Source organism: Pan paniscus, chromosome 20, assembly GCF_029289425.2.
Source record: "Pan paniscus chromosome 20, NHGRI_mPanPan1-v2.0_pri, whole genome shotgun sequence".
Classification (NCBI taxonomy): Eukaryota; Metazoa; Chordata; class Mammalia; order Primates; family Hominidae; genus Pan; species Pan paniscus.
Window position 1 is genome coordinate 43417800 of NC_073269.2, and position 21251 is coordinate 43439050.

General features: G+C 45.5%; 1 protein-coding gene across 3 annotated transcripts in view; it reads left to right on the plus strand.

The window, feature by feature from the left end:
• The first annotated feature begins 5665 nt into the window (after positions 1-5665).
• ZNF875 (zinc finger protein 875) overlaps positions 5666-21251 on the plus strand; it is a 52333-nt gene continuing 36747 nt past the window's right edge. Inside the window, exons 1-5 of one of the 3 annotated variants that reach the window (XM_063600216.1) lie at positions 5666-11800; positions 15829-15876; positions 17179-17216; positions 17850-17907; positions 18440-18580. In XM_063600216.1, coding sequence (XP_063456286.1) covers positions 18566-18580 — 15 coding nt within the window. In that variant the 5' untranslated portion in view covers positions 5666-11800; positions 15829-15876; positions 17179-17216; positions 17850-17907; positions 18440-18565. The remainder of the gene's footprint in view (positions 11801-15828; positions 15877-17178; positions 17217-17849; positions 17908-18439; positions 18581-21251) is intronic. The other 2 variants (XM_063600218.1, XM_063600217.1) reach the window with 2 other exon arrangements.

Consider the following 21251-nt stretch of genomic DNA (forward strand, 5'->3'; position numbering starts at 1 on the left):
ACATTCACCCTCAGGCAGCCCCTGAAGCCTCTGGGTTCTGCTTTCCGCGACAACGACCCTGGGGTGAGAGAGCAGCCCTTGGGCATACAAGCAGACCTGTCCTCGAGATCGCAAAGACACGACTTTTGGGGAAACTCACCGGCACACCGTTCGCTCAGGCCTGAGCCTGGGATCCTGCGGTGCTTCCCAGGCGCTCCTCCTGAGGTTTCTTCCTCCTGGTCGACCCTCCGCGAATCCTGGCCTCCGGATACCATCCTGTCGACCCCGTGGCGAGGACTGGCCTTAGCCCGGAGTTCGACGTGCTGCCACAGAAGGCTCCTCCTTCGCGAAGCGTCAAGGACTCATCTCCAGGCAACGGTGGCGGTCTCTGTGACTTGAGCATCCGCTGATGATTCGCGCATGCGCTTTGGCAAGGCTGACTGCGCTCTACTCTGGGTCAGGCTGCAGCTCCTGAAAAAAATTGCTGGGGCTGTGTGTGTGAATGGGGGTGTGCATGTATGTCTTCGGACGAACGTCCCCTGTTCGCTGGAGGGCGGTTTCTTGCACGTCGTCCTTTTTGGTGAGCCTCTTTCTCGGTCTCTGCCTGGGTCGTGTAGCCGGTTGTGTGACCGGAACCGGCAGTCATTTTCCTGGCAGTTGCACTTTTAGTTTCTGAAGGCCTTGGCGAGGTTTGGTGCTGTGTCAGACCCGCAGGCGTTCAAGTCACCTGCCCATTCTGAGTGGCCCTTTTTCTAAAAATCCCCCACCCAGGAGCAGAGGACCCGGATGTCTCTCAAGAATTAGAAAGGAAGTGCAGATTATTGCAAAGCACATGGTAGCTAACACTGGATAAATGAGATGAACATTGGTTTGCTAATTACCCATACTTTCGCCCCAGGGAAGGAGGGCCCAGCACACCATACGGGATACAGTGTTGCACTTAGGAACAGAGTAATCAGGTGGAGGCTATACCAGGAGGCTTTGTAGTAGCAAGAGTATGGGAGGTAACCCCTGGTTCTTGAAGGAGGGTGTGATTGGCCTGTTTGAATAATTCTGCAGGCTGGCTGGAACCTGACGCCCGCTACTATGCAGTAAGCAGGTAATGTGCCGGTCCTCTGAGGGAAGTGATTCGGCTAGGGCACCTTATTCAAAGGAGTACAACGGGGCAAGGAATTTGCAGTTAATCCATTCAGGCCTCCTTGTTTTCCCCCCAATGTCAGGGCACATATAATATTGAGCCTTAATCTTAGGTCTTATACCACACTTGACCCCTTGATGTCTTGACATCTCTTGGCGATACTGATACTTCTAGAGTGTAGAACTGTTACTGGATGGAAGGTCTTGACTGTAAGTTGTCCACGTTTCTGGCTCGTTGAAGAAAGCATTAAACAAACTACACGAAGCAACAAAAGAACGAAGCCACGAAAGAAGAAAGAAGCAACGAAACCGCAGATTTATTTAAGCGAAAGTCCACTCTACAGAGCCAGAGCCGGCTAGAGCAAGCGGCTGAAGAGCCCAGATTACAATGTTCTTTAGAGTTTTTATTAAGCTAAAGAATTTGATAACACCAATAAGTGCCCTTTCGAGGCCTCCAATTGGTTACACACTGTGAAGGATTGGCCCGTGGCTAAACTCAGAGGCTGAACTGGAGACTTCTGTGTTGTTATCACAGGAGTGAGGATGTGGCCTGTGTGCTGCTTAACCTGGCCTAGAACTTGCTGCACCTGCTGTTCTTTTGCTTCCACCTTAACCCTTAGTTTATGCTAATTTTCTATTCTCCTGCCTCAGAAGTGCCTCCTTAGGAGGTCAAGCAGGCTCTTACCTGCTTCAGGTGAGCAGGTAACCAGGAGGGAGTGGACCACAGTTGCTATCATGTCTATGATTAGTGTTTGGAAACCTGTGCAGAGCCTTTGGCTCCACTTGGATGGGATAGCCAAGAGAACAGATATGTGGTTTTTGGATCATGATATGTCTTTGAATATTTGTGTAACCTTATGTATTACCATCAGTTTTTATTTGTTAGGCATGGTTATTCTTGCTTGTATTATTATTATTGTTTTAATAGAGTCTCACTCTGTTGCCAGGCTGGAGTGCAATGCTGCCGTATTGGCTCACTGCAACCTCTGCCTCTCAGGTTCAAGCGATTCTCCTGCCTCAGCCTCCCAAGTAGCTGGGAATACAGGCACGCGCCACCACACCCAGCTAATTTTTGTATTTTTAGTAGAGACAGGGTTTCACGGTGTTGGCCAGGATGATCTCGATCTCTTGACCTTGTGATCTACCCAACTTGGCCTTCCAAAGTGCTGAGATTACAGGCATAAGCCACCATGCCCAGCCAAAAATTTTTTTAATAAAATAAAATATGTGAGTATTGGCCAGGTGCAGTGGCTTATGTCTGTAATCCCAGCATTTTGGGAGGCTGAGATAGGAGGATCACTTGAGGCCAGGAGTTCAAGACCAGCCTGGACAACAGAGCAAGACCCCACCTCTAAAGAAAAAAAATGTGTGTGTGTGTGTGTGTGTAATATGACATAAACAAGTGTGGGTATATCAATCATTGTTCACCAGTTACTGATGCTGTATAACACACCACTCCAAACTTAGTAGTGTAAGACAACCATTTTACTGTGCTCACTGATTCTGTGGGTTAGGCATTTAGAGAGCTCACAGAAGAGATGGTGTGCCTCTGCTCCTGATGTCTCTGGCCTCAACCAGGAGGATTCAAAGGCTGGGAATAACCTGATGCCTGAGGGCTGCAAACCTATGAAGCCTGCTTTGCACACATGTCTGGCACATGCAGTGGGAGGACTCAAAGACTCAGACTAGTAGCCTCCCCACATGACTTGGCTTCCTCATAGCATGGCGGCTCACAGCACTTGGAACTTCTTACATGATAGCTCGAGACTTCAAACACAGGAGTTTCAGCTAATGAGGTGAAGGCCACAGTGCCTCTTATGACTCAGCCTTGGGAGTCACACAGCATTGGTTACAAACAATAAACAAATCCAGATTCACGGGCATAGTAGTTAGACTCCACCCTTAAAGTGGGAATTGCAAGATTCTAGAACAACATATGAGACAAGCCTATTGTTGCAACCATCTTTGGAGAATACAATCTGCAGCAATCACCTTTGGAGACTAGGAAACCAATGCAGTATTCTGAAACTCGTAATTCTGAAAACTAATGAATATGAATGGAAATAATCAAGCATTTATCCTCCCTTTCCTACACATGCTATCCCTCTAAGTAATCAGATCGTTGATGTGTGGGGATTTTATTTTTATAAAAGGATTCCAGTAATGGAAATTTCAGTAATGGAAATAAAAGGATTCCAGTAATGGCTGAGAGACACAATAAGAAAGTGATCATTTTGCAACTCCTAACAACAACGAATCTAGGCAATGATCATGAATGAATGCATGACATTATGCAAAAGGCAATCACTTTACAATGGATAAATCACATTGATGACACTTAAGCCCACTACCAAATCTGATCACAAAAACAGTGACAAGCAGACCTTGCCAAAATAATTGAACTTGAATTTGACCAAGCCTCTAGAGCAGAATTTCTCAACTCTGACACTATTTACACTTTGGACCAGATGATTCTTTGGGATTGGAGGAGGCTGTCCTGTAAGGTGTATAGGATGTTTAGCAGCAACCTGGCCTCTAGCCAATAGGTGGCAGCAATACCATCCTTCCTTGCAGTTGTGATGACCAAAAATATCTCCAAACATTGCCGAATGTCTTCTAGAGGTAAAAATAAAAACAAACAAACAAAAAACAAAACCACAACTGGTTGAGAACCACTGCTCTAGTTAATGACCAGATATTTTAGAGAAAATATACAGCATCTAATTTGTTAATCAGTACCATGGGGGTGTACTCAAATGCAGTATGTGGGAACTCTATATGATCTACTGTTTGATTTCTCCAAAATATAAATAGCAAGAAAAAAGGGAAGTCGATAGATTAAAAGACATATAAGAGCCGGCTGTGCGCAGTGGCTCAAGCTTTTAATGCCAGCACTTTGGAGGCTGCGGCGGGCAGATCATCTGAGGTCAGGAAAAGTTCTTAAAAGAACTATAAGAAAAAGAGCTTTAAGAAAAGTTCTTAAAAGAACTATATTTCACACTGAAATATTTATAGATGAAATGTCTAGAATTTTCTCTAAAATAATTGAGTGGAAATGGAGATGAAGCAAAACTGGCCATGTGTTACTTGTTAAGGCTGGGTTCACTGTACTAGGCTCTCTGCACATATAATGCTGGAAGTATCCATAATAAAGAGCTTGAATTTTAAAAAAAATTACCTCCTTCCAAGTATTACTCAAATCAGCAAGCACTAATTTGGAAGGACATCCATAAGGTCTTCCCTAGAAACACAAGCTAAAAAAAAAAATTACATATAATTCTAGTAAAGGCAAAAGGGCACAAAAGTCACTCAGTATATGTGTGTGTGCATGTCTGAGCAAGGAGAGAGGTAAAAGAAACTTACCAGACTTTTAAAATGGATAACCTTGGGGAGTTGAGAATATAAAACAAGAAGAAATATACATATATTTGTCTCTGCTCCTAGCTCCTGGTCTAGAGCTCCTTAAAACCCTTGGGTACTAGGAGGATCATCTGTTCTAATATCTGGTCTTTGACCCTATTTCCTGACAGAGTTCTCAAATCCCTTGGGATTTCCTGGCTGATAGGAGCATCTTATGTTCTAATGAGGGGACTTCTTGGTGGGCTCCTGGATGGCCAAGGGATGTGATATGAGGGTTGGAATTTTCAGCCCCACCCCTTGACCTACGGGGAGGGGACAGCAGCTGAAGGTTGAGTTGACTGACAATGGCCAATGATGTCATCAATCATGCCTATGTAATGAAGCCTCCATGAAAATCCAAAAGGACTGGGTTCAGAGAGCTTCCAGATTGCTGAACACGTGGGGGTTCCTGGAGGATGATGTGCTGGGGAGAGAGCATTGAAGCCCAGTGCCACTTCCCACATATGTTGCCCTAGGTACTTCTTCATCGAAAACCTTTGTAATATCCTTTTTATTGCAAAAAAAGGATGCAATATCCTTTTTATTACTCTGTTACACCGGGTCCTCTTTTGGACTCCTCTGGCTGGAAGGAAAGCGTTTCTCTCATAATTTTTGCTCCCTGAACCTATTACACAGCTCTGAGACTTCCTTCCTTCCAAAGCCAGAAGATAAAGGAGGAAAATACCCCAGCAAACCTGTGGTCATCACGTCCATTCTTCACGTTTTTAACTCCCTTCACATCTGCCTGCTATTATTTGTATTTCTGAGTCTTCAGGTGGTTTCTTTTTGTATTCACTCTGGGGTGTTAAGTAGAAATTGGTGAGAGAGATGCTGAAATGTGCTTATCTCATCTTGACCAGTAATAGAAGTCTGCCTTGTATATGTTATTGTATGTATGTGTATATATTAACATATTAAATATATATACATATGTTACATTTATATACCCATACATTTGTTTCCTCATGCAATTTGTCCCAGCAGAAGTAAAAACTCATAAAGATATAAGTAAAAGAAAATTTACAGAAGCATTATTTTTGGTGGCAAAAGTACTTTAATATCTTAAATGCTCGTATAATGGAAGATATTTTAACTTTTACAAAGAATGAGTTAGCTCTTTATCTACTATAAAGGTATCCTAATATCTTTATCCCTGAACTGATAACTGTGGCAGAGATCGCGCCACTGCACTCAAGCCTGGGTGACAGAGCGAGACTCCCTCTAAAAAACAAACAAAAAAAATAGTTTGTGGGACCAATTCCAATCCAGTCCAGGGGAGCACACACTGGCGACCAACATCCCCCATCAGGCCCCTTCTGGGTCGAGAGAATGCGCCTGGAACAGACTGGGAAACTCCAGCAGGCAAAGCAAGGTGCCAGGAATAAAGACACTGCCTGACACATTCTCCATGTTCCCTACACCTACTCCTCTCCCCACCACGCTTCCATCCAGCTCCAATTTTGCCCTTTCCCCAGTAGCCTCAGATTGAAACCTTGCAAGGAAGAAGCCGATTCTCAAAGTCACAGGCTTAGGAATCTGAGCAACAAAGAAAAATGAGCCCCTGCTCCCCCAACTCCCCCCTACTCCCCTCAGCACTGCTGCCCTGCACCTGCCCCCTCCTCCATAATTTGAACTGTCCTCCCAGAAGCTGGAGAGACGGCCCGCCTGTCAGGAAAGAAAGGACCAGCATGCGGCAAATGCCTGGGGTAGGTAGGAGCAGACGGCGAGATTAGCGCAGGGATGTAAGAAACAAGTGGCTCTCAGACCAAAGAAGACTCCGCGGCAGACGGCACACTAGGCCTTCATAGAGGCGTGCGCTGGACAGGAGCTCGCCAGTTACCGAAAGAATTGTCTGAGAAAGGCTCTGATCTGACCCGAAAGGCCCTTGGTTCCCACGGCAACGCCTCAGCGTCTGGCAGTAACAGGCTCTGTGCCCGGGCTCTCTGGATCTGCAGGTCCCGCCTCCGCCAGCCTCTCACAGCCCGGAGGCACCTCCCTCCCATGGGCGCCTGACGGATTGGTTAGGGCGGCTTTTCTTCCGGCTGTGACAGATCCAGCCTGAGGAGCGCTCCTGGGTCTTTCTTAGCTGTTTCTTTCCGCCCACCTGCCCCTCAAAGCCACGACCCACTTGCACGCCACCGTGTGGACACCTAAAAGCGACCGTCTAGATCTGAACCGCGCTGAGGGAATGGTCAGCTTCTCTCCCATAAGATGGCTTGGCCCAAAGGACCTAGCGACTGCCCAGAGAAAAATTTCTTCTGACATGCTGCATGTGTCTGTGGTCTCTAACAGTCAAAACCAAAGCCAAAAGAAAAAGACAACCCCGCCCCCCGCGAAACAACAACAACAACAACAACAAACACCACCACCAACCCACCTTTCACGTGAGGAGTCCTTGAGAAGGGCCTCTCCAGCCAGAACCAGGTGAAGGAATCTGTGCACTTGGCGGGACCCAGAACACACAGTAGCAGGGACTTGACAGCCACACTCTTACCCCATAGACTCTCCACCACTGACACACAGATCAGGATGTGTCACCCTGAGATGACACCACAGTTCTGGGCTTTCACAGATTGATTCCACACTCTCTCACTGATTCCACACACATCCCATCACTCACACCAGATTCCCTCATCACTGACCCTACATACCCACAATCATTGATTCCATGGACCTCATCACTATCCCAAAGACCACCTATCACTAATCTACAGACCCTCCTCTGTCACCCCAGGGACCTCACAGATTCCCCATCCCCGATTCCAGGATCTATAGAACCTCATCTCTTACCCCTACAGACCTATTAATAAGAGAATACACTCATGGGAGACTGTGTTGACCATTTTACACATCCATTGTGTGTGTGTGTGTGTGTGTTGATTAATGGACTTAGGTAAACTTTAGCATTTTGGTAGGCAATGCAGTTTTTCAATGCCTTTTCATTTTCTTTCTTTTTCTTGTACATCTTTAAAGGCCTTACTCCAGGCAGTGTGAACTGTAATTTATTAATGCCTATCCCTTATTGAGTCATTGTCATACATATTTGTTATTGATCATAATTCACAATTCTTATAACTCAGAGACACCAAAGACTCGCATAAAAAGAATGGATGTGGGTTTTTATTTATTTATTTATTTTGGTTTCTGTAGATTACAAAAGTCATTCATTTATATCAAGTCACGAAGTGTATGCTTTGTTTTCTAAAAAAAATTCTAATTAAAAAAAATTTTTTTTAGACATGGTCTCCCTCTTTCACCCACGATGGAGTGCCGTGGTATAATCATGGCCACCACAGCCTCGACCTCCTGGGCTCAAGAGATCCTCCCACGTTAACCTACCTAGTAGCTGAGACCACAGGCATGCACCAATACGCCCACCTAATTATTATTTTTTTTTATAGGTATGTGGGTCTCACTATGTTGCAGAGACAGGTCTCAAACTCCTGGGCTCAAATGATACTCCCACCTTGGCCTCCCAAAGTGTTGAGATTACAGGTGTGAGCCACTGCACCCAGCTGATAAAATCTTAAAAAGAGTAAAATACTTTGGCATCTAATGGAAAATTTCCACTGAGATGATGCATCAGAAATTAAGATAGAATAAGATGGTCCTAGGGCATCTGAAACAACGGAAACTAAATCTTGGACTGGGTATGGTGGCTCATGCCTGCAATCTCAGAACTTTGGGAGGAAAAGGTGGGGGACTCACTTGAGGTCAGAAGTTCCAGAGCAGTCTAGCCAACATGGTGAAACACTGTCTCTACTAAAAATATAAAAATTAGCCTGGAGGTTGCAGCGAGCCGAGATCGTGCCACTGCACTCCAGTCTGGGCAACAGAGGGAGACTCTGTCTCAAAAAAAAAAAAAAAAAAAAAAAAAAAGAAGAAGTAGAAGAAACAAAATCTTAATTTATTCATCAAGTGTAAAAATGTGGACTAGACTCTGGAGGAATAATACATAAAAAGACATAGGCACTATTTTTTTTGAAGTTTTATTGAGAAATATTAATAACATATCACAGAAGCCACCCATTGAAAGTGTAAAATTCAACGGTTTTCAGTATATTTGCACAGTTGTGCAAACAGCACCACAGTAAGTTTTAGATCATTTTCATTACCTCAAAGTAAACCCCATATCCCTCCAGTTCCCCCCAACTCCCCAACCCTGGGCCACCACTAATCTACTTTCTGTTTCTGTGTATTGGTCTATTTTGGACATTTTATTTAAATGGAATTACACAACATGTGGTCTTTTGTGACTGGCTTCTTTCACTTAGCATCATATTTTCAAGGTTTATTAAATGTTGCATGTGCAGAGGGGGCACTTTACATAAGGATAAACCTGGGAGTGGGTGCGTACTGATTTTGAAACTTGACTCCAAAATTGTAAAAGGGAAATGATTGATTTCAAATAGAGGAAAAACCTGTTCAAGCTAAAATCCTCCGTTTTCACCAGTTTGTAATGTGGGGTTTTATTGCGAAGAATGGCAAGGTTTTTATGCATATTTTCTGCAAATTCTCCCTGTGTTTGGGAACAGTCACAGAATGTGGAGGTGTGGGCTTCTGGACTCTGTGGCTGGAGATTCGAGTCCAGGAGAACTCAGGTCCCAGGTTAGGCAGAGAAAAACAGTCCAAGAGTGCCGATAGAACTCTTTGAAATAGAAAATTTAAAATGTTCCCTCCCAAAGGAGTCCCAGATAACCACACAAAAGAGGAGTTTGCTGAGTCAGTCCGTCGCGATTCTCCAATAAGATGCAGACAGACTGGGAAAGAAGAAAGTTTATTTCTGCAACCGATTACATGGAGACGGGCCAAGTAACTCACCAGACCAACTCCAAGTTACAAGTTTTTTTCTAGTGTTTATAGACATCTTAAGCTCCATGGTATGTGTGGGATTGCACCTACAAACAGAAGTGTTGCATTCAATCAACATCTAATCTTTAACTAGGGCCTAGGGTCTGGAAAGATTTCTCTAGAGTCTTGGAAAGTTTCTGAATCTTAAGACAGGCTGAGATGAATGTGTAAGAATGCTATTATTATTCGATCAGACTTTAGGGTCTGAGAAGACCAAGGCAGGGTCTTAATGGGTTCGTTTTCGCATTCCATCCCTGATACTCAGGCATCAGTTTCTCCATTTCTTCAACGTTTAACTTATGCATTCATCAAAATTATAGTAAAGGGTTAGTGGAAACTGTTCTGGTTGCTAATGGAAACCTGGCCTGCCACACTGTGATCGGAACTAAAGCCCACTACAGAACACTGAAAATGCCTGCAAACACTGACTTTACTGACAAGTCAATTAAATTACAGAAAAGCAAGTTCACGCTCCCTGCCCGCTCTGTCCTCTGGAATTGCTAGTTAGAAACGTGCACATTGTCCTAGGTTCAGTTTTGCAAAGACGGAGCCCGTCAGAGAAAGCATTTGTTTGATTTCATGCATTTGTGTTTCCTTTGTCCATTTCCTTTATATTTATTTATTTATTTTTTTTTTTGAGACGGAGTTTCGATCCTCTCGCCCAGGCTGGAGTGCAATATCGCGATCTCGGCTCACTGCAACCTCCCCCTCCCGGGTTCAAACGATTCTCCTGCCTCAGCCTCCCAAGTAGCTAGGACTACAGGCATGTGCCACCACGCCCGGCTAATTTTTGTTTTTTTTAGTAGAGACGGAGTTTCACCATGTTGCCCAGGATGGTCTCGAACTCCAGAGCTCAGGCAATCCACCCGCCTCGGCCTCCCAAAGTGCTGGGATTACAGGCGTGAGCCACTGCGCCCGGCCTATTTTATTTTAAGACGGAGTCTCACTCGGTCGCCCAGGCTGGAGTGCAGGGGCGCGATCTCGGCTCACTGCAACCTCCGCCTCCCGGGTTCAAGCGATTCTTGTGCCTCTGACTCCTGAGTAGCCGGGATTACAGGCGCCCGCCACCACGCCTGGCTAATTTTTGTATTTTTAGTACAGACGGAGGTTTCGTCATGTTGGCGGCCGGACGGGTCTCGAACTCCTGACCTCAAGTAATCCGCCCGCCTCGGCCTCCCAAAGTGCTGGAACTACAGGCGTGAGCCACCGCGCCCGGCCCCATTTCCTTTTATTTTATTATTTTCAGACGGAGTTTCGGTCTTGCCGCCCAGGCTGGAGGGGAGTGGCGCGATCTCGGCTCACTGCAATCTCCACCTCCCGGGTTCAAACGATTCTCCTGCATCAGCCTCCGGAGTAGATGGGATTACAGGCGCACGCCACCACGCCCGGCTACATTTCCTTTATTTTATTTTTTATAATTTACTAACCTGGTTGTTTTTTTTTTTTTTTTTTTTTTTGAGACGGAGTCTCGCTCTGTCGCTCAGGCTGGAGTGCTTTGGCGCGATCTCTGCTCACTGCAAGCTCCTCCTCCCGGGTTCACGCCATTCTCCTGCCTCAGCCTCTCCGAGTTGCTGGGACTACAGGCGCCCACCACCACGCCCGGCTAATTTTTTGTATTTTCAGTAGAGACAGGGTTTCACCGTGGTCTCGATCTCCTGACCTCGTGATCCGCCCGCCTCCGCCTCCCAAAGTGTTGGGATTACAAGCTTGAGCCACCGCGCCTGGCACTAGCCTCTTTTTTGATAACAAGACTGGCGGTGCACAAAGTTGGGTCTCGGTGTTCACCGGGAGGTGGGTATTGGCCAGGTGGGGCGGTCTCCAGCGCCTGGTGCAAATCTCCACCAAAGTGCAGGAAACAGCATCAACTGTTACTGCAAAGTTTTGGTTTGGCGCAGCGGGTAGGCGTTCCAGCGCTGAAATGCGCAAGAAAGTTTTTGCTGCGCATGTAGGCGGGTCAGGCCCAAGCGCTTCTTATTGGCTAATGTGGAGCGAACTTGCACATCCATTGACTGAAAGCTCCGTCTATTTGAGGCTAAGTGAGAGCGTCCCTTCCTTTTGTGTTGCCTGGAAACAGACTGTCCGCCTACTAACATCTGATCGCGTTTCCCATTGGTCGCCGTTTCCGGAAGCCCGCCCTCCCGTTTCCGGAAGCTCGGCAGGGTCTGCAGATGGCGTCCGAGTGCACAGTGACCAGTGTGATTCCGCAGTCTTGGGCTGTTCGGCCAAGCGCCCACCGGACGTGGGAAGCTGGAGGGTCAGCAGCGTGGAGTCCTGGCCTTCAGCGTCCGCGGCTGGGAAATCGGCCATCGCCACGGTGGGAACTAGGACTGGCTGCGTTCCGGCCCTTCCCCATCCGTCCACCGGACTCGTGGGCGCCCGCACTGGCTCGTATGTAGTTTCCTGACCTCTGACACGTATTGTCTCAAGATTAAAGGTAAAAACGGGACTTTTTCAGCCGACTCGGGTAAAATGCCCTTTTATTTCTAGGCAGGTGTTTTGTTGCAGAACGCCTCGAAGGGAGGGAGTGATCGGCAGGTTGAAGTTTATTAAATAAAATACATTACTAGTTTATATTATGTTTATAATAAAGCACCCCAACCTTTAAAAAAAATCTCACTTTTTGCCAGTTGTATTATTTAGTGGACTGTCTCTGATAAGGACTGCCAGTTAAAATGGCATTTTGTTGTTGCTAATTAAACCAATTTTTAGTTTTGGTGGTTGTCCTAACAGCAGCAACTTCTCAGGCTTTATGAAATCATATTTGTTTTCTTTTTCTTTTTTTTTTTTTTTGAGACAGAGTCTCGCTCTGTCGCCCAGGCTGGAGTGCAGTGGCGTGATCTCGAGTCACTGCAAGCTCTGTCTCCTGGGTTCACGCCATTCTCCTGCCTCAACCTCCCGAGTAGCTGGGACTACAGGCGCCCGCCACCACGTCCCGCTAATTTTTTGTATTTGTAGTAGAGACGGGGTTTCACTGTGTTAGTCAGGATGGTCTCTATCTCCTGACCTCGTGATCCTCCCGCCTCTGCCTCCCAAAGTGCAGGGATTACAGGTGTGAGCCACCGCGCCCAGCTTATAAAATCATGTTTCTTGTGGAAAATTTCTGTGAAAGGCACAGCGAGTTAGTTTGGAATTGTTTTAAAGGAAGTAAGTTCCTGGTTTTGATATCTTAGTAGTAGTATTTTCCCCAATGTCTTTGAAATCTAATTTTTGGGGCACGTATGTAGAGTAACTTTTGTGAAAGAAACAACCAGTTAAGGAGGTTTTGGGATTTCCTTTATGAACTATAATGCTGGTTTTGATTTTTTTTTTTTTTTTTTTTTTTTTTGAGACGGAGTTTCGCTCTTGTTGCCCAGGCTGGAGTGCAATGGTGTGATCTTCTCTCACTGCAACCTCCGCCTCCCGGGTTCAAGCTATTCTCCTGCCTCAGCCTCAGGAGTAGCTGGGATTATAGGCATGCACCATCATGCCCGGCTAATTTTGTATTTTTAGTAGAGATTGGGTTTCTTCATGTTGGTCAAGCTGGTTTCGAACTCCCGAGCTCGGGTGATCCGCCCGTCTGGGCCTCCCAAAGTGCTGGGATTACAGGTGTGCTCCACTGCAGCCGGCATATATATATATATATATATATATATATATATATATATAATAAAAATGGTAATGACACTATCTCCTAAATCCTTTAAAATGTTAATTGGTGGATCTCTTACTTTCGTAGTATTTATTTCATAGTGTGAATGAGACACCTATTGGCAGCAGGTCTCTATCTTCATGAAGTGTGAAGATTCGGTGCTTTATAAAATAGCCCCCACATTGTTCATAGGCCTTATTCTTGATTCTCAGCTCCCCTCTGCTTCTGACATTATTACTAAAATTAAGCTATGTTTTTGTGGTTATGTGAGAGCTGTGGAAATGTCCAGCATTAGCCACTAATGTTTCTCCTTGATATTTCTCCATATCTTAATACTGACCGTCAATCCGTTACTCAGATGGGTGTCCTTTTCCTGGATGTCTGGAAACTAAGACCGGCTATCCCTCTGACCTCCCTGCTGAGCAACCATTTTTTTCCTCTCTCTCTTCTCTTGTCTACACTTGAGTTGGTAACCTCAGCTCTTTCATGAGCAGCCTTGATTCCTTTGACTCCCTCTAACTCAGAGTTTATTTTATTTATTTATGTTTTTTTGAGACGGAGTCTCGCTCTGTCACCCAGGCTGGAGTGTAGTGGTGTGATCTCAGCTCACTGCAAGCTCCGCCTCCTGGGGTCACGCCATTCTCCTGCCTCAGCCTCTCCCATAGCTGGGACTACAGGCACCCGCCACCACGCCCAGCTAATTTTTTGTATTTTCAGTGGAGATGGGGTTTCACCGCGGTCTCGATCTCCTGACTTCGTAATCCACCCGCCTCGGCCTCCCAAAGTGCTGGGATTACAAGTGTAAACCACCGCACCCGGCCATAACTCTGAGTTTATTACCTGCAGTTCCATCAGCCAAGTTTAGGGCCCATGAGAAGGGCCCATGAATGAAATTTTCACATACCTCTAGCCAAAATATAGTGTTTCCTTCCATCTTGAATACAGGCTGTAGACCCCTTGGGTATGGGGCATTATTAGCAGTCAGACCACAGCAGTTTTTATGTCATCTGACAGCATCTCCAAATAGCCTTCATGGTTGTCACTGCTTCCCAATGACAATTCCAAATAACACTTCCCAGTGATGACTTGCTACTTGCTATTGTTACTTAATGTGTTAAGGTGGCTGTTACAGACACTATTACTATGTCAGGAATTACACCAAAATTTAGTGGCTCAAACCATCATTTTATTATGTTTGTGGATTCTCATGCTTATAGTCAGGATTTCAGACATGGCACAAGGGTAGCCCACTTGTCTCTGTTCCATGATGTCTGGCCTCAGCACAGAAGACTCAACAGCTGGGGTCTGGAACCATTTGGAGGCTTGTTCCTTCACATCTGATACCTGGCTTGGGATGTTGGAAGAGGGGGCTCAGCTGGGACTGAGTCCCTACATGTAGTGTTTCCATATGGCCTTGACTTCCTTACAGCCTGGTGTGGGGAAAAGAAAGAGGGATCAGACTGTTACTGTGTTTGTGTAGAAAGAAGTAGACATAAGAGACTCCATTTTGTTCTGTACTAAGAAAAATTCTTCTGTCTTGAGATGCTGTTAATCTGTAACCCTACCCCCAACCCTGTGCTCACAGAAACGTGCTCTGTCGACTCAAGGTTTAATGGATTTAGGGCTATGCAGGATGTGCTTTGTTAAACAAATGCTTGAAGGCAGCATGCTTGTTAAAAGTCATCACCACTCCCTAATCTCAAGTACCCAGAGACACAAAACACTGTGTAAGGCCGCAGGGACCTCTGCCTAGGAAAGCCAGGTATTGTCCAAGGTTTCTCCCCTTGTGATAGTCTGAAATATGGCCCCGTGGGAAGGAAAAGACCTGACCTTCCCCCAGCCCGACACCTGTAAAGGGTCCGTGCTGAGGAGGATTAGTAAAAGAGGAAGGCCTCTTTGCACTTCAGATAAGAGGAAGGCATCTGTCTCCTGCTCGTCCCTGGGCAATGGAATGTCTCTGTGTAAAACCCGATTAACTGCTCTTTAATGCACCAAGATTTTTATGTATGTGCACATCAAAGCACAGCACCTTTTTCTTAACCTTGTTTATGACACAGAGATATTCACATGTTTTCCTGCTGACCCTCTCCCCACTATTACCCTATTGTCCTGCCACATCCCCCTCTCCGAGATGGTAGAGATAATGATCAATAAATACTGAGGGAACTCAGAGACCAGTGCCAGCATGGGTCCTCTGTATGCTGAGCGCCAGTCCCCTGGGCCCACTTTTCTTTCTCTATACTTGGTCTCTGTGTCTCTTTCTTTTCTCAGTTTCCCGTCCCACCCGACAAGAAACACCCTCAGGTGTGGAGGGGCAGGCCATCCCTTTCACCTGGCAGCCTCAGGGTAGTCAGAATTCTTAGGAGGCACAGGGCTCCAGGTCAGATGCTGAGTGATCTTTTATGAGGTAGCACAGCAAATTCACCCAGGATCGGGGAGAGAGGACATCGATTCTGCCTCTCAAAGGGAGGAGTGGCAAGAAATGTTGAGCCATTTTTTAAAACTACCACAGCAACATGCCTATTAATATGTCAGAAAAAATTAAAGCATCCTGATAGCTGCATTTCTAAGTAATTGGTCTCCTTTGAAATTCTGTGAATTGTGTTTTTGGTAGTATATGGCATTATTCTGAGGAGGGGTCAAAGACTCTCCCGTATGTTAGAACGGTCCTGCACAGAACAGGCTCACCCCCACCCACGTCCCCTAGTGTTTGAAATGCACAGTGTTTGCTGTGGTTTATTGGTCAGGGCAGGAGTTTCTCATTTAAATTGGCCTGTAACTTTTTTTTTTGGCCTGATTTCCTTCTGTTTGTGCTGATATTCTCACCTCAATAGGAATCAGGAGCTTCTTTTGCTGTTCTTCTGTTTTGGATGCATTGGAAGGTAAGTTTCCTTGTGAACCATATTTTGGACTCATTTTGTAGGCTTTGCCAAATGGCCTTTTTACCCTCCTATTTTGCATTTTCTTTGGATATTCTCATAGATTCTCAGGGATATTTTCATATTTTACTATTCATGAGTTTAGAAGTGTGTTTACTTTCCTGAGTTTTCATTTTCTTCTTTTTCTTCCGTTGTATGTAATTTACAGAGCAAATAGCCACCAGAGAGGATACCGTAAGGGATGTGGAAAATGAGTTTCTTTGCGCTTATCCAGTGAGGTTGATTTTCAGTCAATGAGCATTCAGTATATGCCTGGGACTCTGGCTTTATTTATTAGCTTTCTGATGCTGAACCCATCAGTGAACTTCTCTGTATATTTGATTCATCATGAAATGGTGACACCCAGGGTGGCTGATTTCCAGGTTTACATCAGTTGCCCCAGGGGAAGTGCCTGGCCCTTGTCTGGTTGTTGCTGCTCTAATTTTGCCCTGTTAATTGAAGAAATGCAGCTGTAAACACCTCCTGGGGTGTTGCTGGCATTTACTGTCCTCACAGTTTACAGGGAAGTCCATATTTTCAGCCTCTTCCTCTGCTTTCTGTCATTTCTAAACCATCTCACCCAATCTGGTGTAATCTTCATTGTGTGTGAGTTTGCACAGATGTAATTTGGGCCTACATGTGTCCAAAGCCTAATGCCCACCTCCCACCTCCACGAAAATCTGGAGCTCAGGACCCACTACCCTCCCCCACCCACTGCAAGCTTGAACATTTGATGGTGGAAACCCCGCCCTGAGTTTGTATTATGGTGGGTTCTCTTGGGTCTTGTTCTCTGTGGGTCTGTCCTGCGCTATAGTGTGTGGAGCTGGGGGGATTTTCACTGTGTTCCTAAAGGAGGGTCACAAGGAGTTGTTGGGCAAACGGTCTGATATTTCCTTTTTTTTTTTGAAACAGAGTCTCACTCTGTTTCCCAGGCTGGAGTTCTGTGGCACCGTGTTGGCTCACTGCAATCTCCGTCTCCTGGGTTCAAGCAATTCTCTTGCCTCAGCCTCCAGAGTAACTGGGATTACAGGTGCCCACCACCACGCCTGGCTAATTTTTTTATATTTTTAGTGGAGACGGGGTTTCATCGTGTTGGCCAGGCTGGTCTCGAACTCCTGACCTCAGGTGATCCGCCCGCCTAGGCCTCCCAGAGTGCTGGGATTACAGGTGGGCACCTGGCCAAGGGGCTGATATTTCTTAAGGGCTTTCCCCAAGAAGGAAGAAGCCAAACCTACTCAGGCAAATCTTGTTTATTTATTCTTCTAGGTCCAGATTTGGAACAAATCTCTCTAGAGATTGAACAGGTAAGGCTCACCTTTCAATAGTTACACCAAGAAAGGCGTAGCTGATGACTTAAGCTATGGTTTTGGGCTGCACGAGAGTGGTCAGGTGGACAGTAGGGAAGTCTACATGTAACCCAAACGGAAAAGAGAAAAGGCCCCTGAGAAATCAGGGCAAATTGCCACAGTGTCTCTTTCTTGATGGTGTCACTGGCATGTGGGTTACCTTCCCACTGTGTCCCCCAAAGGACATAAGGCCACAAACTGCAGTGCCCGTGAACAGAGGAGCTGTGGGGATGGTAGTTTGATCGCTCCGTTCAAATGCACACCCCAGTGCGTGTGCGTCTCTTCTGATGCAGCGCCCCAGTGGGTAAGCTCTGTGCTTCTCCACACAGTGGATTAGGAGTGGAAACATTCTGTCTGTTTAGCGCTTGATGGTTTGGTGGTGACCTCATGTCATGGTGATTAGAGCCAATGATCCTAACAGTTTAAAATTGTTGAGCTTGTGGGTAGGTGGGAGATAGTGTATATGTTACCTAGTGTTTGTCATCTGCAGTGGTTTTGTTACTTTTTGCATAAACTGCGGAGAATGTTTACTAACTGCAGATGATAGAGAAATCACCAGTCACTCTAAAATCCTCCCATTTCTTGGTCTAGAGCTGCGCCTGGATCCCGCCGCAGTGAGGAGACCTGAAGACCAGAGGAAACACAGCAAGTAGGCCCTTTAAACCACTCACCTGTGTTGTCTTCCAGTTTATTCTGTTTTATTTTGCTTCCATCATTTTAAGGGGTTAAAATCATCTTGTTCAGACCTCAGCATATAAAATGACCCATCTGTAGACCTCAGGCTCCAACCATACCCCAAGAGTTGTCTGGTTTTTTTTAAATTACTGCCAGGTTTCAACTGCAGATATCCCTGGAAGGAATATTCCAGATTCCCTGAGTAGTTTCCAGGTTAAAGTCTTACAGGCTTCTTCTGTTTTGAGGAGGAGTTCCTGTCAGAGAAAAACATGATTTTGGATTTTTAGCTTTAATGCTTGTGAAACGCTATAAAAAATAATTTTCTACCCCTAACTTTAAAGTACTGTTAGTGAGAAATTAAAATTCCTTCAGGAGGATTAAACTGCCATTTCAGTTACCCTAATTCCAAACATTTTGGTTGTTAGAATTTTCTTTAATGTTCATGAAGAAGTGTTTTATATTTTCCATCAAGATTGAACCTCTCTGTCTCTCTTTTTTTTTTTTAGACAGAGTCTTGCTCTGTTGCCCAGGCTGGAGTGTAGTATGGCGATCTCTGCTCACTGCAAGCTCTGCCTTCCGGGTTCACACCATTCTCCCACCTCAGCGCCTGGAGTAGTTGGGACTACAGGCTCATGCTACCACACCTGGTTAATTTTGTTTTTGTGTTTTTAGTAGAAACGGGGTTTCACCATGTTAGCCAGGATGGTCTGGATCTCCTGACCTCGTGATCTGCCCACCTCAGCCTCTCAAAGTGCTGGGATTATAGGCCTGAGCCACTGTGCCCGGCTGTTTTTTCATTTCTATTATGATTTGTTCTGTGGAATGTTAGTGACTTAGCGGTATGTTTTTCACATGTTTATAAAGCTGAATAGTTCTGTATGTCAGCTCAGCACCCCTAGTGTCAGCCATGCTACTCTCCTGCTGTGCATAGATGGGGGCCCGTCCACACCCGAATCTCCTGGGTTCCTGCTGTCAGCACCCGAAGGTACCCACCAGATGTGTCTGTCGCTTCCCTCCATCCACCTCTCTTGTGTTTCTCATGTTTCTGCCTCCCTAGAGACCATTTCTCTCTAGAGCAGTGCTTTCCAATAGAAATACAATGCCAGACACATACGTCATTTTAGATTTTCTAGTAGTCACTTCAGAAAAGTTAAAAAGAAACAGGTGAAACTAATGTTTTATTTCACCTAAAATGTTAGCATTATCCAAAATATCACTTCAACATCTTATCAAAATAAAAATTATTAATGAGATCATTTACTTTTTTTTTTTTGAGACAGGGTCTTGCTTTGTTGCCCAGGGTGGAATGCAGTGGCACCAGCATAGCTCACTGCAGTCTCAAACTCCTGGGCTCAAGAGATCCTCCTACCTCAGCCTTCCAAGTAGTTCGGACTACAGGCACACACCACCATGCCACACTAATATTTTTTTTTAAAGGCTGGGTCTCACTCTGTCAGCCGGGGTGGAGTGCAGTGGCACAATCTTGACTCACTGCAGCCTCGATCTCTGCGTCCGAAATGATCCTCCCACCTCAGCCTCCCAAGTAGCTGGGACCACAAACATGTGCCACCACGCCTGAATAATTTTTGTATTTTTTTGTTAAGACAGGGTTTCAGCATGTTGTCCAGGCTGGTCTTGAACTCCAGAGCTCAAGTGATCCACCCACCTTGGCCTCCCAAAGTGCTGGGATTACACGCGTGAGCCACTGCACTTGGCCTGATTTTTTTTTTCTGAAGAGATGAGGTCTTGCTATGTTGCCCAGACCGGTCTCAAACTCCTGGCTCAAGCAGTCCTCCTGTCTTGGCCTTCCAAAGTGCTGGGATTACAGATGTGAGCCACCACACTGGCCCATTCTTTCTTTTATATTGAGTATTCAGAATTTTTTTAAAATGTGTTTTCCACTTACAGCATTTCTCAGGTTGGACTAGCCATCTTTCAAGTGCTCAGCAGCCACATGTGGCAAGCGGCTGCCTTATTGGGCAGCACAGCTCTGGAGGGTGATTTTATGCACATCCCCACTGCTCTCTCTGCCTCCTTTATTCCCATCTACCCCACACCCCTGCAGTCTGTGACTATCGTGTCCCTCTCTCCTCTCTTCCTGTCTCTTGTAATCCTTTAATATGGAGAATTATTTCCAATTCCTTAACATCCTGCCTGATTTTTTTCTGTCTTACATTCAGGGGTCACAGTTTTCCTCTCACCCTCATTTCAGTCTTTTCCCATAACATGTGACGTGCCTTTTTGTCTTGGTTGGGTATTTATTTGCAATACAAGAATGATTGTTTTCTTTGACACATCAGTGACTCACATACTTTTCATGTTTTTTAAGTACCTCTTTCTTGAAAGAATTTCAAATTCTAAAGTTAAATTAGAAAGCTTTTTTTTTTTTTTTTTTTTTGAGTCGTAGTCTCGCTCTGTCGCCCAGACTGGAGTGCAGTGGCGTGATCTCATCTCACTACAAACTCTGCCTTCCAGATTCAAGTGATTCTCCTGCCTCAGCCTCCCGAGTACCCGGGATTACAGATGTGCACCACCATGCCTGGCTAATTTTTGTCTTTTTAGTAGAGACAGAGTTTTGCCATTTTGGCTAGCCTGGTCTTGAACTCTTGACCTCAAGTGATCTGCCCGCCTCAGCCTCCCAAAGTGCTGGGATTACAAGGGTGGGCCACCATGCACAACCTAGACAGCTTATTTTATTTTATTATTATAATTTTTTTTTTTTGAGATGAAGTCTTGCTCTGTCTCCCAGGCTGGAGTACAATGGCACGTCTCGGATCCCTGCAACCTCTGCCTCCTGGGTTCAAGCAGTTCTCCCTGCCTCAGCCTCTCGAGTAGCTGGGATTACAGGTGCCCACCACCATGCCCAGCTAATTTTTGTATTTTTAGTAGAGACAGAGTTTCACCATGTTGGCCAGGCTGGTTTTGAACTCCTGACTTCAGGTGATCCGCCCACCTCGGCCTCCCAAAATGCTCGTATTACAGGCGTGAGCCACTTTCCCTGGCCAGGAAACTGATTTCAAAAGGTGTGTATAGAGCCCCTTATGTTTCTGCTTGATTTTTAAATAACATATTTAGGTCTAGATGTTTTAGGATGTAATATCTCACTGTGTGTTGCTTTGCATCATTGAACATTTTTGGTAATTATTTTTATTTTCTATATATTTTAGAGATTTCATTAAACTAATACAGAATTTCATATTCAGGGGCGGGCATAGTGGCTCATACCTGTTATCCCAGCACTTTGGGAGGCCGAGGCAGGCAGATCACCTGAGGTCAGGGGTTTGAGACCATCCTGGCCAACATGGCAAAACCCCGTCT